Below are 16,670 nucleotides of genomic sequence, written 5' to 3'. Positions count from 1 at the left end.
ATCATTCTCGATAGGAATGCTTGAGAACCACCCAATCTGATTCTCAATAATTAAAAGTTAAGCTAATTAGAAAAGCTAAGCCTAAATTATAGGGCTTGAGTATACGCATACTTACTTCTTAAACGCAGCAATTTAATGATGCTTAATCATGGTTATAGCTAGCTGGGGTCTTTGTTTGTAGTGAATCTAGTGATTAAATTATTCTTAAAGTTACCCAAATCTATGCTTTTCAAACAATTCAAAATAGGAAAATTCTTGATAGGTCTCGTTAATTAATGCTCCCTATTTGATCGAACTCCTCTGGTTTTTCATACTGGCAAATAACAATGTGATCTAGAATCAAGATTTCTTGGTCCCCACCGGGAAGAATTGATTGATGGGTCATTTATCAACAAACCCTAAATACTCTTTCACACATAACGACATTTGGATTATTGAAAATATTTTTGATTATCACATAAAAGAGAGTTTAAGACAATACCTGGCGATTGTCAGCCAAAAACGACAGTGTACCACATTTACATAGAAAAGGTTCCATCTCACAGCAAAAGATTATAGATTGGATTAACATAATCCTTGTATAATATAATTGAAAATACTATTATAAATTATCCATGGTATAGGAAATTAATAATTAAATGTTACATTCAAGAATATACTCCGATTTTCAAAATATTTTTCTAAAGCTGTTCTTTTGTGTGGCTGGGGGCTCCATTCGTTTGTCTACTAATTTGACCAAACTCTTTCCCACAGTTAGTCAGGGTTGATTCTGGACAACAACTTGGAAACTTGACTACATCCGTAGAGGATTACTCTAGTAGCTTGGTAATGGGGTGCTCTTATGTTGCTCTTGCGTTTCATTATAAGAGTCATGCCTACCCGGGCTCCAGCAACCCATAAATTTTAGAAATGACGTGTTTTTACCAACCTAATTAAACTTCGATAATTCCTTTTACACCGTGAGACTCTTCCCGGAAGAATCCCAGAAGAAACAGCCGCCTAGTAGGATCTCAGGTTTTTTCCGGGCATAAAATTCGAAATTTTCTGTTCGGCACGGCTAGAATTACTCATTTTCTCCCGAAAATTTTCACGGCCTAGATAACATTATTAATTAAACTTTGATGGAAAGAACAAGCGCACATTTTGGACTTAAGTCCTTTTTAAAGATTTTACAAGTTCTGAATCCCTCTTTTTCTGTTTTTTTTGAGAGAATACTTGAAAGAATATAATGCCCTTTAACTTCAGCCTACTTCTACATTCAACTGTTGATCACCACTTAAGGTGGAGCTTTTGCTTGACCCAATTCTAAAAGTAATAGAAATGATTTGAGAACATGTATTGGGACATCTTTACCCAACTCGTAATACACGTGTGGTTGAATTACACATCTAGATAAAGGACCACAAAATTAAGGGTCCATTCGGTAATTAACCCCTAAATGAGGAGGTGCCATTACAAAATCCCAATAAACAACAAAATACAGTACTCGTTTACGTAGCGAAACGAATTGGTTTTCTCAGTAAATAATACGAAAAGAAAGGGTACTTCATATTTACGTCAGCAAGACAGTCACTTCCCACTAACAGCATCAGATAAAGGGCAAATATAAAAGCCAAAAGTGAAACCACAAGACGACAAATTTAAAACAAACAGTGGCACACAGTCGTAATTTCAGCAAACCTCCTGTCTTCTTTAAGTCGTTTGATGCTTGGAAATCAATTGCGATAAATGAGAGGCGCACTTTAGCACTGTTCTTCTTGCATCTCAGAGAATCACAAAAGCAGGGAAAGAAACAGAGAGAGAGAGAGAGAGAAAGTGAAGACGACTACACCAACCCCCACGGAGACACACAGAGAGTAGTGAGAGCTTCAGAGAGATACAGAAAGACGAATATCTGCTTAGATTTTGTATCTGGGTTTTGCTTAAAACTGTGAAATATTCATTAATCTGAGGTTAAAAATCATGAATGGAAGTAAGTTAATGGATGCTTATGAGGTTAGAGATTGTGGGATAGTGTAGGGCGTTTCCTGCAAAAACCCACTTTACAAATTTCTTCAGTCTTTTTTGCTAGTCAGTTCCGTGTTCTTTCTAGTTCTTTCTTTCGTCTCTTTTTCAGTTTCTGTAAGTACTAAATGGGTTGTCGTAAAATGATTGCTGGAAATCTGGAGCCTGCAAGAAAAAGAAGTGGTGGGTTAAGAACGAAACAAGCTGGGAGAGGATCTTGCCGTGGAAGTTAGACTTTTTATTAGTTAACGCCGGGATAATGTACTCTACTGTCCGGCACTGAAAAATCAAAAAGCTAGTTTTTCTTCTCTTTTTTCTTTTGACTGTTCTTTTGGTACTATCTCTCGACTTGGTTGTATCTATCTCTGGTTTTCTCTTCACCGCCACCACCACCACCACCACCACCACCTGAAGTGAAATCTGTCATCATCATCATGGCAAGTTTTCTCAAGGAGGCTTTGAGATGTCTTTGTGGAGATAATCAATGGTCTTATGCTATTTTTTGGAAGATGGGTATTCATAATCCAAGGTCAGTAATCAGTTCACTGCATTCCCCTTTTCTAGCTTCAATTATGTTCTTGTTCCAATTTTGTGATTTTAATTAAATTTGGTCTCTTTTTAGAGAAACTATTGGAGATTGTTCTGTTCTTTAATGGTGACTTTTTATCTTTGTTTGAATCTCTCTGTGATACGTGGTGTCTTTTTTTCTTTCTTTTTAACCTATTTTTGGAATGTTGTATTTGTTTGGTTTTGTCTTTGAGCATCTTAAGTTTACAAAAGTAGATTTTTATATGATTATTCTGGCAAGTGAACTTCATTTAAACTGAATTCTTATGTCATATAAATCTAACAAAAATATGAGAATATTCTTTAAAATTTGATTCTTCCAGTTATCATTTATGATGATGAACCCAAATAAAAAAAAAAAATCCATTATTAAATCTTAAAACCCATTAATTTTTGTTCTTTTCATTTTGTTGGATATTATTCCTGGGTTCTTGGTGCTCAATTGTTACATTATACTGTTGAAAGCGCATTCATTGATGATATTGCTGTGATGTTTCAGGCTTTTAGTTTGGGAAGAATTTCACTATGAGCGCGTGCGCAGTTCTTCTCTACCGGGGATTGAGAGTACAGATTTGCTTCTGAAAGAGTGGGAAGGGCTTTTGTATTCTCTTGAGAATAATAACCTTCCTCAGCTTGGATGTCAAACGGAGGACAAAGTATCTTTGCTTATGAACAAGATGATGATTAATAACCAGATCAATGTTGTAGGACAAGGGTATATGTTCATTTATTTGTTTTCTCATATTTCTAGTTAACTGAGTATATATGCTCAAATGCTCTTATTTCAAATATGGGTCTCAGGATTGTTGGCCGCGCTGCTTTTATGGGAATGCATCAATGGATTCTTAGAGATAACTGCATGGTGGAAGGTTATCCATCAGAGGTATAGCTCAAAGCTCCTCTTTTGCTTTTAATATTTCAAGTATTGCGTATGCAGTTCTAAAATAGCAGAGTTGAGCGTTGCAATTTGAGTTTGTAATTGCAAAATTTGAGTAATGATGCCTGGGTTGTAAGAAACTATTCTTTCTTCGAAATCATCCTATTGCAATTTGAAACAATCACTTGCTCAGTTGCTCTAAAGCTTATTTGTTAGGCACCAAAACATGTATATATTAGTATACAATATCCCATGAAAAAGAGTGTTCTAACTTCACTGAGAATGTAAGAGTGAAAATTGGTTCTTTTTCTTGCTTAGTTTTCTTTTTTAGTGTTTCTGCATTTGTAAAGTAAAATATAATTTTTCTGAAAAGTCTCATCTGATATCTCTCCTTTTCTCGCAACTTCTAGGTCTTGGTTGAGGTGCAGCACCAATTTTCAGCTGGCATGAAGGTGTGTGTGGCTTATGCTTTCTTCTTGTTTTGCTAATGTTTCCCGATTCTTCTTCTTTCCTTACGAGATTTAGTTCATTATTCAAACTGTTTTATTAATTAAAGATGATTGTTTTGCAGACGCTTGCTGTAATTCCTGTGCTTCCACATGGTGTTGTTCAACTTGGATCCACATTGACAGTAAGTTTTCTTGCCACGAAGCAACTAGATAGAATACCTTGACCTGGTTATTAGGCTACCTCCCTCTAGTCCTTAACCAATCTTCTCTCTTCAATTATATTCCTCTTAGATTGTGCACTATCCTAAATTCCGCCTCTGATGATACGACAATTCATTTCTGCATTTTTAGAAACTGACGTGCTTGTTGGATGTATCTTCTATCTTCTGCTTGTTTTTAGTACATCAGAAAAACCCCATCCATCAGTTCACTTGTTGGGCAAATTAGAACGTTCTTTTGTTGCCTGTTGAATGCAGGTTATGGAAAACACGGGGTTTGTGAACGACGTGAAGAGTTTATTTGCACACCTGGGCAGTGTTCCTGGTGCTCTTTCGTCTGATACTTACAGTACAAAATGCCCAGGGTTGGAGTTTGGACCACCTGCCTTGATTGGACAACCTGTCTCTGTAGACCTGTCTGGCTATTTCTCTTCTCCACCGACCAGGTCTGTACCATTCATGGGTGCTGGTTTCTACCATCAGAACTCCACATTCCAGGCTTCGAGATTTGGTAGTCAACCTTCTCGTTCTATTCCTGTGCAAGTTGAAAGCAATTCACAATTGCAACCGAATTCAAGCCAGCTAGCCGCTACGACCAACACTCATAGTGACAGCTCCCAGATAAAGAATCCAGTTGTGAGGCAAAACAACCATCTCAAAAAAGAAACTGAAACTAGAGAAATTGGAGCCGAAGTAATCCTCTCTAGTACAAAAGCATCACTAAACAAGCAACTGACCCCTAATAATTCAAGTACCAGACCCAGTCCCCAATTTAACGAATCAAGTTCATCTTCCAGTAACCTTACTTTCATTCCACACCAACAGATCTTGCCAGGCGTCGGGCTTCAGGAGCCTGTTAGTAACAACTTATCCAGTTCAACTAACAATAGTAATTCTCAACATGGTAACAGTAACGGCTCAATCCATAATTCTCTCGAAGATTCCTTTCCAAAATCATTGTTTGGTGAAAGCAAAGCTCTTGATGCTGGAATTGATATTCCAACACTTTATTCGCCTCCGGGTTATTGTCCGATCACTTATGGATCAGCTAAGAGTACTTCACATCTAAAGACACTTCAACTTAATACTTCCTCTTCAGATATAGCACCCGTACCCAGCCACCAAGATTGGTCAAGCAGCAGTGGCACACTTCCCAGGGTACCTACTGCAAGTCATCCCTCTACAAGTGATAATTATAATTGGAATGCGGGGAAACAGTTAATTGATAATGATTTATTTCAGTCTCTTAACATCCTTTCATCCAATCCAGATGAGTGCATTTCCAGGTCTTCATTGGTGTCCAATATAAGTCATGATCGTCGGGCGAGTAGTACAGAGCATAGCAAGGAGATTCCTGGTCCCTGTAATACCGTTTATGGAGACGCACATGCCCAACCTCCTTCAGGAGATGGCTTATTTGATATCTTGGGTATAGATCTGAAAAGTGGAAAGAATTTTGGCAGCTGGGAGGACTCGCTGACTCGTGTGGTAGATTCCAACGTATATAGTGCAAGATTGGATGTTTCCAAATGCATTACGCAAACAGATGCGACTACTGATATTCGTGCAATGAACAATGAGATCTCAGAGAGTGGCATCTTCTCTGACACTGCACCGGACCATCTATTGGATGCAGTAGTTTCCAAGGTTCACCCTGGCGCTAAGCATATAATAGATGATGATATGTCTTGCTGGACAACATTAACAAAAACATGTAGCTCTTCAGTTCCTTCTGTTTCCATGTCATGCACACAGGTTGGAGTGCCAGACCAGAATCACGGTAATATTTATGGTTTCTCTCCATCTCTCCCTAGGTCACATATAGCAGGCCCAAGCTCTTTCATATCTGGATGTTCAAAGACTAGTGTCGGGGAGGCTTCTCAAATCAGTTCCATGTATGGGTCTCAAACCAGGTTACTGGTTGAGGATCATCAGAATGTAATGTGTGAGACAAGTGTTTCAACTGCACATTCTAAAAAGCCTCAGGAAACAGGCAAAATAAATCGCAAAAGGTTAAGACCTGGAGAGAATCCTAGACCTAGGCCCAAAGATCGTCAGATGATCCAAGACCGCGTGAAGGAGTTGCGTGAAATAGTACCTAATGGAGGAAAGGTGATTTCTTTGTTACAATTAAGAACTGCTTTTCTCATCTTGTTTCTTGTTTTTCAGTCATTATTTTATGCTAATTCTACCATTAAATATTATTATGTCAAACAGTGTAGCATCGATGCTCTTCTGGAGCGTACCATCAAGCACATGCTTTTCTTGCAAAGCGTGACAAAACATGCCAATGATCTAAAACAAACCGGAGAGTCAAAGGTGTGAGATTATCCATTTTTGTTGCCCTTCTTTTTGTTTTGTAATTCAAAGGCTAATGTAATGTTAGTCCATCCTATTGAAGAACCAAAACTTAATTATGGTACATGAATGTTTAGCTGGTGCAATATATATAAATTATGTTACACTCAACGGTGTCTTATGGAGTGCATATTGGAGAGGCAAACATTTGATCAGCACTGTGTATAAGTTTGTATAGCATGCTATATCTTGGGTAGGCAGATTCTTTAATGTAATAGAGAGTGCCACTCAACATATTACTGCACAAGTAGATCGTAAAATTTTACTGATATAGAACTTGATATATCCATCTTTAAGGAACATATGTGACCTTCTATCATTTCGTGTTTTGTTGTCGCACGAATTTACAGATTATTAGCAAGGATGGTGGCTTGCGCTCCAAGGACAGCTTTGAGGGGGGAGCAACATGGGCATTTGAAGTAGGTTCACAGTCAATGGTCTGCCCTATCATTGTTGAGGATTTAAATCTACCTCGTCAAATGCTTGTGGAGGTAAATATTGCCCTGTCACTTTGTCCCGAAGCTGTATTCTCTGGTGCTCCATAAATTCCAACTTATTAAATTTCTCTGTGCCCTCCTTCCGCAGATGCGGTGCGAAGAACAAGGTTTCTTTCTGGAAATAGCTGATATTATTAGAGGATTAGGGTTGACCATATTAAAGGGGGTAATGGAAACTCGTAACAATAAGGTCTGGGTGCGTTTCACAGTAGAGGTAATACATCTACAGTAGTTCACCCCCAACTTAGAATATCCAATTCTTTAACAGTTACTATCATCTTCAAAAAGAAAAAGTAACTGAAATATCATCTTCAAAAAGAAAAAGTAACTGAAATATGGCTTATTGTGTTCAGGCAAATAGGGATGTTACTAGGATGGAAATATTTCTTGCACTTGTTCATCTGTTAGAACAAGCCGTGAAGGGCACTACAGCGGCACCCAGGGACGTTGCTGCCATCAAAATGGTTGCCCATGATCCTTCCCATCAATCTGCTATACCTGCAACTGGTCAGTCCAATAGCTTGAACTGAATGGCTACTAATTCATTAATCTGGACATGTTGCGAGTTGCCATGTAGCTTCTTTGCCATAACTATCATGGATCCAGTCTCTTTGTGGCAGCTCTGGTCGAGCGCTTTTGGTGATGTATTTTATGCAAATGTGCTCCTGACTGTTGGCCTAACTTGGTATCTATGAGAGCTTTTTAGTTAGTGTTGAAGCTCCTCAATGCCTTTTGATATGGAATAACTGGTGCTTTCTAGAAAAAGTGGTAATCTGCAATTCCTGGTGGCATCAAACATCCTAATAATATCTTTATGGGATAACCTAGAATTCTCTCAGGTGTGGCTGGGTTGTCAGTTAGTTTGTTCTTCTTTTTACTAGGGGGGATTGTAATTGGGTGTTCATAAGAGTGGAGATCGTGTGCTATAATTCGGGTGAGGCATGGGGGATACTAAAAAAGATGCATGGATACATTAAGGGTGAAGGTGTATATATTTTTATGAAGCTCAACTTTGGACATGCTTTTTATGTTTGGTGTGGCATGTAGGAGTATATTTTTTTTCTACTTCCACCATGTTTGTTTGCATCTGATTCGCGATCTGAATCCGGGTCGACTCCGACTTGTTGCGAGTCAGATGTCAACCTGTTTGTTTCACAATTTGAGTTAGATCTGACTCAGGTAAAATCTCTAACTTAGACCAGTTCGAGTCTGGTAACAAACTTCTCTTGACTCATTGGACAAGTCACCGATTCTCGTATTTTTGAGTCAGTTGAATCAGATTTGACTAAAAAAAATAAATCAAACATATTGAATCAAATTTGATTCAGTCAGGTGATTTTTGTCGAATCCAGAAAAATCAGCTATGAGCAAAGAAAATGTTCATCCAAGTTATGTTGTCTTGTGCCACACGGATTATGGCCTGCCAACTACTGCACGTGGATTGTGGAAAGAGACAAAAGAGCTCTCTAATTTAATCCACAAGTCCACGACATTAGTCATCTCTTTAATGGTCGAATTTTGATTTGGAAAATTTTGGGTGGGACGTGCATTCTCCACACAAACTTGCTGCATCTACCGATGATGAACTTTCTTGTTGAAAACCCCGAGTTAGTTTCGCAGTGCCTATCTCATCCCTTTCCCAGATACAAAAATGATAGGTTGATCGGAAATATCCCGAGATCATTGACTTCATCTTCATTTGTTCACCTGTCTTGACGAGTGAGATGAGCGACTTGGCATTTTTGTTTGCGGCCAGTCTGAAAATGCTTAATAGTGGTGTGCTTGAATTAGCCCACCAACCATTTCTTACCAGCATTCTTTTTTTTTTTTTTTTGTTTACCTTTACAGAATTCTTTACCATGTGGTAACTTGAATTCTTTAAGCCAAATGTTTTCTGGATAGTTTTTGTTCTCCGCGGTGCGATTTTAGGCATGATTTCCATCATGGAATCTCCAACTCCATTTAGCTAAAAGAGCTCTAAGACTTACAATGCTCAGCAGAGCAAAAACACGAAAAGAAAAATATCTAAAAAATCTAAAAGAATTTTCTTTTCCTAAAATCTGAGGTGTGCATGATCTTGTCTTTTTTGATCAGGCACATGAGACAAGATGCACTAACCATCACAATTAAGTTGTGGTGGGGTGAACAATAATCTGTCCACCATATCCTTTTCGAAAGGAATTCAGAGAGCCCTGTTTCTCATAGTGTTTAGACCATAAATTTCTTTCTAATGATCTAGTCTTTTCTTTGGAAACTAACTTCTTTGAAGAAGAGATGCGTTTACATACCTCTGATGATTTTTGAACAAGTTTGAGCTTGTTTGCTAATCGATTCGCTCTTCGTTAAAGTTTGTTGACATATCTCATTTGGTGTTTGTACTTGAAACACTTTGAAAGTTCATGACTTTTGAGAGAACAATAAGAGCATGTTAACCTGGAAGATGATTCAGATGCCTGAGATGTGTACGCGGCTAGACACATAATGGAACCTGAAAAATCAGAAAAAAAAAAAGTTTCCAATAGAAACAGGTAGATCTATTTTTTATTCCAGACCGATTGAGATTTCTTCTGAAAGAATATCAAGATTGATGTATGTATTGCTACAATTATCAAAATCAATATTTTCACATAGAAGTGCAACACTTGACTTTTCGTCTTCATTAGAATCATAGTTGTCAGACATTTCATCAAGAGTTGCAGTTAGACCTTTGTTCCCAGTTTATTTTTTACGATTTGGACACTCATTTGCAAAATGACCAAAACCTTTACACTTAAAGCATCGAGGCATATCCTTGTCATCAGTTTCATCAATATCCCTGTTTTTAGAAGGAACACGATTATGTGGTTTAACTGATGACCTAGGTTTATCTCTGGAGAATCGTTTACTTCTCTTCAAAATAAGATCCCTAAACTGCCTTGTGATCAAGGAGACTGACTTGTCAAGATCTTCATCTGCTGAATCAGCCTCAGAAAGATCATCTTCAGAGATGCAAACACTTTTACTTTTGTCAAGTAATTTAGTGTTCTTTTGTGCTTTGAAAGCCACATCTTTTCCGGATTTGGATGTAAGCTCATGATCAAAGATCTTTAACTTCCCAACCAGAGTGTTACTGGAGAGAGTTGCAAGGTTATTACCTTCAACGATGGCATGCTTCTTAGAATAGTATCTAGATGGCAGCGATCTGAGAATTTTCATCACAATGTCCTTTTCAGGAATAGTCTTACCCAATGCAAAAGATGCATTAACAATTTCAGATACTTTGTGATTAAACTCATCAAATGAATCTTCATCGGCCATACGAAGATTTTCCCAATCGGAGTTTAGATTTTGAAGCCTAGCTTCTTTTTCACCGGTATTCCCTTCAAATACAGTTTTTAAGATATCTCAAGCATCTTTAGACTTTGTGCAAGTAGTCACATGATGCTGGAGCTCTGGGGTAATGGCATGAATGATAACATTTAACCCATCAGAATTTTGCTTTGCAACAAGAATCTCGGCGGCATCATATCTACCAGTATCCTTTGAAATTGAGAAAGAGAGATACAAAATTCTTTGATATATTTTTCTTTAGATTGAGTCTGACTGTCTAGTTGATTCTCTTGAAAGTATATTGGAGTTTGTTTATTCAGATTGCCAAACGAATTGTTGGGTGTGGTTGTTAGACTCCCGCTTTTTCAATTGGTATCAGAGCAGACAAACATTAAAGACCTTATAAGTCTGTGTTTGTAGCGATCTGAATATGGACAGAAGTGTTATCTCCATAAACGTAACACCAGTCTTCGATGGCTCAAATTACTTATGGTGGAAAATTGTTATGCGTGCCTTTCTTCAAGCGCGTGATTTTCAATCATGGGTTTATGTGGTTAATGGTTATAATCCTCCGGTAATTACAGTCTGCAATCAGCAAATAGGAATTTGCGAGCCCAATATAAGAGAATTAACTTGAACGGTACCAAATACCAATGTTCAAGGATCAATCAATTTCAATCAACAACCAAAGGTCGGATTTCCCAATTGATCGGTTCAACGCACAACCTGTGATATTTCAATTATATAACAAAATATAATGCGGAAAAGAAATAACACAGACACCGGAAGTTTTGTTAACGAGGAAACCGCAAATGCAGAAAAACCCCGGGACCTAGTCCAAATTTGAACACCATACTGTATTAAGCCGCTACAGACACTAGCCTACTACCAATGAACTTCGGACTGAACTGTAGTTGAACCCTAATCAACCTCACACTGATTCAAGGTACAGTTGCGCTCCTTACATCTCTGATCTCAGCAGGATACTACACACTTGATTCCCTCAGCTGATCTCACCCACAACCAAGAGTTGCTACGACCCAAAGTCGGAGACTTGATAAACAAATCTGTCTCACACAGAAAAGTCTATAGGAATAGATAAATCTGTCTCCCACAGAAATATCTACGAGTTTTGTTCCGTCTTTTGATAAATCAAGGTGAACAGGAACCAATTGATATATCAGACTTATATTCCCGAAGAACGACCTAGAAATATCAATCACTTCACAATAATCTTAATCGTATGGTAGCGAAACAAGATATTGTGGAATCACAAACGATGAGACGAAGATGTTTGTGATTACTTTTTATCTTGCCTGTCGGAGATTAAATCTCGAGTCAATCTTAAAGAAGATAGTACTCAAACACGATAGAAACAACAAGATCATATCACGCAATTATAGAGAAAATAGTTGGGTCTGGCTTCACAATCCCAATGAAGTCTTCAAGTCGTTAACCTACAAGGTTTCGTGAAAAACCTAAGGTTAAAGTAGAATCGACTCTAGCTTATGCAACTAGTATCACACATGAGGTGTGGGGATTAGGTTTTCCAGTTGCTAGAGTTCTCCTTCATATAGTTTTCAAATTAGGGTTTGCAATCTAAGTTACCTTGGTAACAAAGCATTCAATATTCACCGTTAGATAAAAACCTGATTAGATTCAAGCTAATATCTTTCAACCGTTAGATCTAACTTAGCTTGTTCTACACAGATGAAATGTACCCTCATTTAGGTTTATGTAGGCGTACCTAAACGTGTACACCATGTTGGCTCAACCGTAGTTAACCGAGGTTATCCATATGAATACTCTCATATCAACCTTACTCATCTTAACCATAACTAGTTCAAATGACTCAAATGAACTAGTTAAAGAGTTGTTCAATTGCTATATTCTCATAGAAGTATACAAGAACACAATTGAAGCAAAATTGGTTTGATTCACTCAAATCAATTCATGAACGTTATAGACACAGTTTGTAAAGAATGCATTCCTTAGTATATAAATGTATTAGTTCATGAGCCAACCGATTTTAGAACTTTATCCACTCAAGTATGCAAACGGGTACGCATAATTAAGTAGCCGGTCTGAGTTTGTGTTCGCCTGTATGCAAATGCGTACGCATACTAAGTACACTTCCAAAACCCAACAGAAATTTCCGGACCTATACCTTACGCAAGTATGCGTACCGGTATGTGTACTTGGTACACGGAATTTCATAACTACAAGTACGCATACGGGAATGCATACTTTAGTTCCGGTCATGGATCACATACATGCAAGAATGCACAATACGTTTATAATCCAATGATGGTTAAGTATTCTAAACTCTTATTTCAATCATTGAAACTTTCTTAGAGGGTGACAATAGCCGTTTTCACACACTATTAGCATCAAAGCAATTTTCAAGTTATTGAAATAATCATAATGAAACATTTCAAGTCTACACCAAATATTTCGCGGGTACATTAATTATACCCTTAGTTTTAACATCCAACAAATATACTCTTCTACAACAATAAATATACTCCTATCATTTAAAAACCTTATCCCTAGATTACCTAAATACCCTCGCTCATATATTATATTCTTTTTATTTCAAAATACAACAAAAAATATTCTCTGCCACCCACCACTAGCTCCACCACCACCAATATTTAACTACCATTCTACGACCACCACCACCAAAATTCAACTACCATTCCACCACCACCGCTCAACGACCACCACCTACCAACCTCCATCGCCACTAATATTCCACCACTACCACCGTCATCGCCGTCACCACCACCAGTCCATCGCCACCCGCCGCCGCCGCCGCCACCACCTGTCCGCTGCCACCCATCGCCACCACCATTTCGCCGCTAGCTCCTACCGTCATCGGTGGTGTCAACAACCGAAGTTGATCCCAAGAAGAAAAAAGAAATGGTGTCAACAACCGAAGTTGATCCCAAAAAGAAAAAAGAAATGGAGTGAAGTTGATCCTAAAAGCATCTCCAACGAGACATCCGTGTCCTTGATATTCAGATGTGTAAAGAAGACGTCCTCTGCTGATATGTCTCGATACATTCCTTAGTTATAGGAAGCGGAACAAAATCATCTCCAGCCCCTTAACCTTCACACTTTCTAGCAACATCCATTGTTGGTTAAGAACGGTATATTTTGGTGCTTGGACACAAATGTCAATTATTCCTTGAACATGTGTTGCGTGATCAATGATCTTTTTTATTCTTTGAAAGTTTCCTCATCTTCTGAACTTTAATTGACCTAACCAATATAAGTTATAACCTTATTTTTCATTGTCAAAACCCTTCAAAGAAAGAGATTTCAGTTGACAGAGAAATCCATGCCTAGATTATGTATTTAGAGTTTGAGAACAGACGATGCAGGAGGTCTTCAAGAACAAAATATTTTTTTTTCTTATCCCGTGATACTATGATTAATGGTGATGTGGATGATTTACATCCTCTAAGAGATCCCTGAAACAAGAGGATGGGCTAGAGGATGTAAACCTAACCGCTTGCCACATCATCTTCACATTCTCTCTTCAAGCTCCCATTAGAGATAAATTTTTAGTAAAAATAACTTAATCCGTTAAAATAGGGACATCATAATCTCCCGTTGGAGATGCTCTAAGAAGGAAAAAGGAATGGTATCGATAACCGAAGTTGACATCAACAACCGAAGTTGAACCCAAACAAAAATCAGAAAATAAGAAGAAAAGGAAATGGTGTCAACAAACGAAGTTGATCCCAAAAACAAAAATCAGAAAATAAGAAGAAAAAAAAATGGTGTCAACAACCGAAGTTGATCCCCAAAATATGGAGTCAACAACCGAAGTTGATCCAAAATCAAAAAAGAAAAAAAAGAAAAGAATATGACGTCAACAACCGAAGTTGATCCAAAAAACGAAATTAGAAAAAAAAAATGGTGTCAACAACCGAAATTGATACCAAAAATCTTGTGTCAACAACTGAAGTTGATATCAAATTCCAGTATCAAAAACACAAGTTGACACTATTAGTCCCTGCAATCTAACAATCATTATGATTCGCATGCATGAGCAAACTTGGCGTGAGTCGAACACGCATCATCTGATACGGAGCCAATCGTGCTACCATTGCACCACAAATTCGTCATAAGGTTGAGTTAAGCATTATAACTAGAAGGTGGGTTCAAAATGTGCATACCTAAAACATCGAGTTTTGCAACTAAATAATTGGCCATTGTGGACTGACTACCTGCACAAGCAAACAAGACATAAGAGACGTTTTCATGTAGTATAGCCGGTCAAAAGACATTAAAGCACCATGGACAGTAAAAAAGAATAGTTCCACTAGGCTCACTTGCTGGCACAACAAAGTGGTCTCCTCCTTCGCTAGGCAGTGATTCACACTGGTCTACTACGTATGCAATATTTGCTCCAAAACTCCAATATTGTATAAACTATAAAGTAAAAGAGAAGAGCAACGAGATATTGCACAGATATCATATTTTCTAAGTCAGTAATCTTGTAGTCATATGCTCCCTTCAACATGTCCTTGATCAGTATGTAACTTTTCTGCACTATATTTCTTTCTCTTCATCTTTTTTGCTTTTTTATGATGAACATAAGGACTTACAACAGTATTAAGTTACAGAATTTGCTAGGATTTAACATACGTGCTAGTTATCACATTGATTCGACACTAAACCGACATTTTTAAGGTATTAAGAGTAGTTTGAGATAGAAAGTATTTGAATGGTCGCAAACCTCTAGAGTACTGAATACAAATTGCATTCGGCTGGCAACGAATGATGGCCCCTCAGAATGTCCAACAACCGCCATCTGTTCTAATTAAAGAGTCTTCATTGGAAGCCTGTGAGGAAAAAAACAGAAGCACGACAAGACATGAGATGAGATGTGTAACCTATATGAAGTGAAAGTTCCTACTAATTCTACTCATTATATTCAAAGAATTTAAATAGAAACAAGGTTTCAAAATGCAGTGTACAAGAGGCACAAACAGAAACAAATACTAATTGAATCTTCTAAACCAACAGTCTGGAAGTTCTTATGCAATATTGTTGTTGAATACACAAAGCAGATGCTTCAATAAAGACATCCTGTGCCTCTTCAGCCGTCGCTGAAATATAAATTGGGCAGTTTGGATAAAAGTGAATATAGTAGCTAGCTACATCTCCAAACATACTACCCTCATTGAGACGGATAAAAGTGAAACACATCATTTCTTTATGGAATCAAATAAAATAATTTCAGAAACATAAAATGCAATCGATAAAGCAAAGCACATGTATATTTCATAGTTCCATATCCAAAACCTCCAAATTCATTATAAAAAATCCAGACGTTAACAACATTTAAGCCAATTATGGATCTAAATTAAGTAATTTTGATATAGAAAACTCATTATATTAATTCATCATAGAGAAAAAGACAACAAAGTTGACATCCATCCATCCACATATAACAGAATAAGCTAGAATAAGAAATTCCCATTCAAATTTTGAGTGACGGAATAGACGAGCAAATGAAAAGATTACTTACCATAAGGAATAATAGCTCCATTGTATCAATTTTCCAAATACCCGAAACATCTACCACCACCGCTGCAACAACACTACCCACCACCACAAACAATCAGAACCACCACTATCTCTATCTCCAATTTTACCATTCCAACCGGAACCACCATAATCGATCAATTAAATAGTAAAATTGGTATCAGAAAGTTTAAATCTGAAATCGTTCAATTGATACTTTCATTCATTTACCAGTAAATTTGTTTTTGGAGATGAATTCTTCAAATTATAATTTCAATTGTTCTAAGTTATATTGTCGGCGGAGATAGTAGCGGTGATAATGATAGAGGTAAAGGTGGTTGTGGTGGTCGTGGACGAAAGAGGAGTAGAAACGGTGGTGGTGAGTGGTTGCTGGAAGAGGAGGAGAGATATAGAGAGAATTAAGATCTAATTCTTTAAAAGAAGGATGAAACGATTGGTTTTCATTGTGAATATATATAATGAAGGGTGAAATCGGTATTGTATTATTAAATGAATTTTTATTGTTGGAAAAGGTTATTATGAAGATCCACCAAAAATAGGACTATTTATATAATTTCCACATATTTCGTTTAACAATCTGTATGGACTAATTCCAATATGCTTTCAAGTAAAACAACCCGACAGTCAGGCTCAATCTTAAGAAAAGTAATCAAAGAGTTATATCTCAATTTCTCAATTCAATCTGCAATCAAACAAATGGCAATTTGCGAGCTCGATTGAATATAAGAAATAACTTGGATGGTATCAAAAACCAATATCCAAGTGCCAATCAACTTAATTAACAACCAAAGGTTGGATTCACAATTAATTGAACTTACGCATAACCTGT

General features: G+C 37.4%; 1 protein-coding gene and 1 long non-coding RNA gene across 3 annotated transcripts; one reads left to right on the top strand and one right to left on the bottom strand.

The window, feature by feature from the left end:
- The first annotated feature begins 1,723 nt into the window (after positions 1–1,723).
- LOC113323485 (transcription factor LHW-like) lies at positions 1,724–8,035 on the top strand. Its single transcript, XM_026571803.1, has 10 exons — positions 1,724–2,533; positions 3,071–3,286; positions 3,373–3,454; positions 3,859–3,900; positions 4,020–4,079; positions 4,374–6,227; positions 6,333–6,434; positions 6,824–6,964; positions 7,059–7,184; positions 7,324–8,035. The coding sequence occupies exons 1-10, from the start codon at positions 2,439–2,441 to the stop codon at positions 7,498–7,500; spliced, it is 2,895 nt and encodes a 964-aa protein (XP_026427588.1). The 5' UTR covers positions 1,724–2,438; the 3' UTR covers positions 7,501–8,035.
- A 4,626-nt stretch (positions 8,036–12,661) lies between these two features.
- Positions 12,662–16,245, bottom strand: LOC113320976. 2 transcript variants are annotated; one of them, XR_003346383.1, is made up of 4 exons: positions 15,825–16,245; positions 15,030–15,135; positions 14,467–14,517; positions 12,662–13,543 (listed from the first exon to the last, which is right to left on the bottom strand). It is a non-coding gene; the product is annotated as an uncharacterized LOC113320976 (long non-coding RNA). The 2 variants fall into 2 exon arrangements; XR_003346384.1 differs by having other exon boundaries at positions 13,087–13,147.
- Positions 16,246–16,670: the final 425 nt, after the last annotated feature.

This window comes from Papaver somniferum, chromosome 11 (genome assembly GCF_003573695.1).
Source record: "Papaver somniferum cultivar HN1 chromosome 11, ASM357369v1, whole genome shotgun sequence".
NCBI classification, from domain to species: domain Eukaryota; kingdom Viridiplantae; phylum Streptophyta; class Magnoliopsida; order Ranunculales; family Papaveraceae; genus Papaver; species Papaver somniferum.
This window is presented reverse-complemented; position numbering and strand designations above follow the sequence as displayed.

Coding starts and splice junctions, on each gene's coding strand:
- LOC113323485 (XM_026571803.1), top strand. CDS start 2,439: ATGGCAAGTTTTCTCAAGGAGGCTTTGAGATGTCTTTGTGGAGATAAT. Junction 4,080..4,373: donor AACTTGGATCCACATTGACA/GTAAGTTTTCTT, acceptor TGTTGAATGCAG/GTTATGGAAAACACGGGGTT. Junction 7,185..7,323: donor GGGTGCGTTTCACAGTAGAG/GTAATACATCTA, acceptor TATTGTGTTCAG/GCAAATAGGGATGTTACTAG.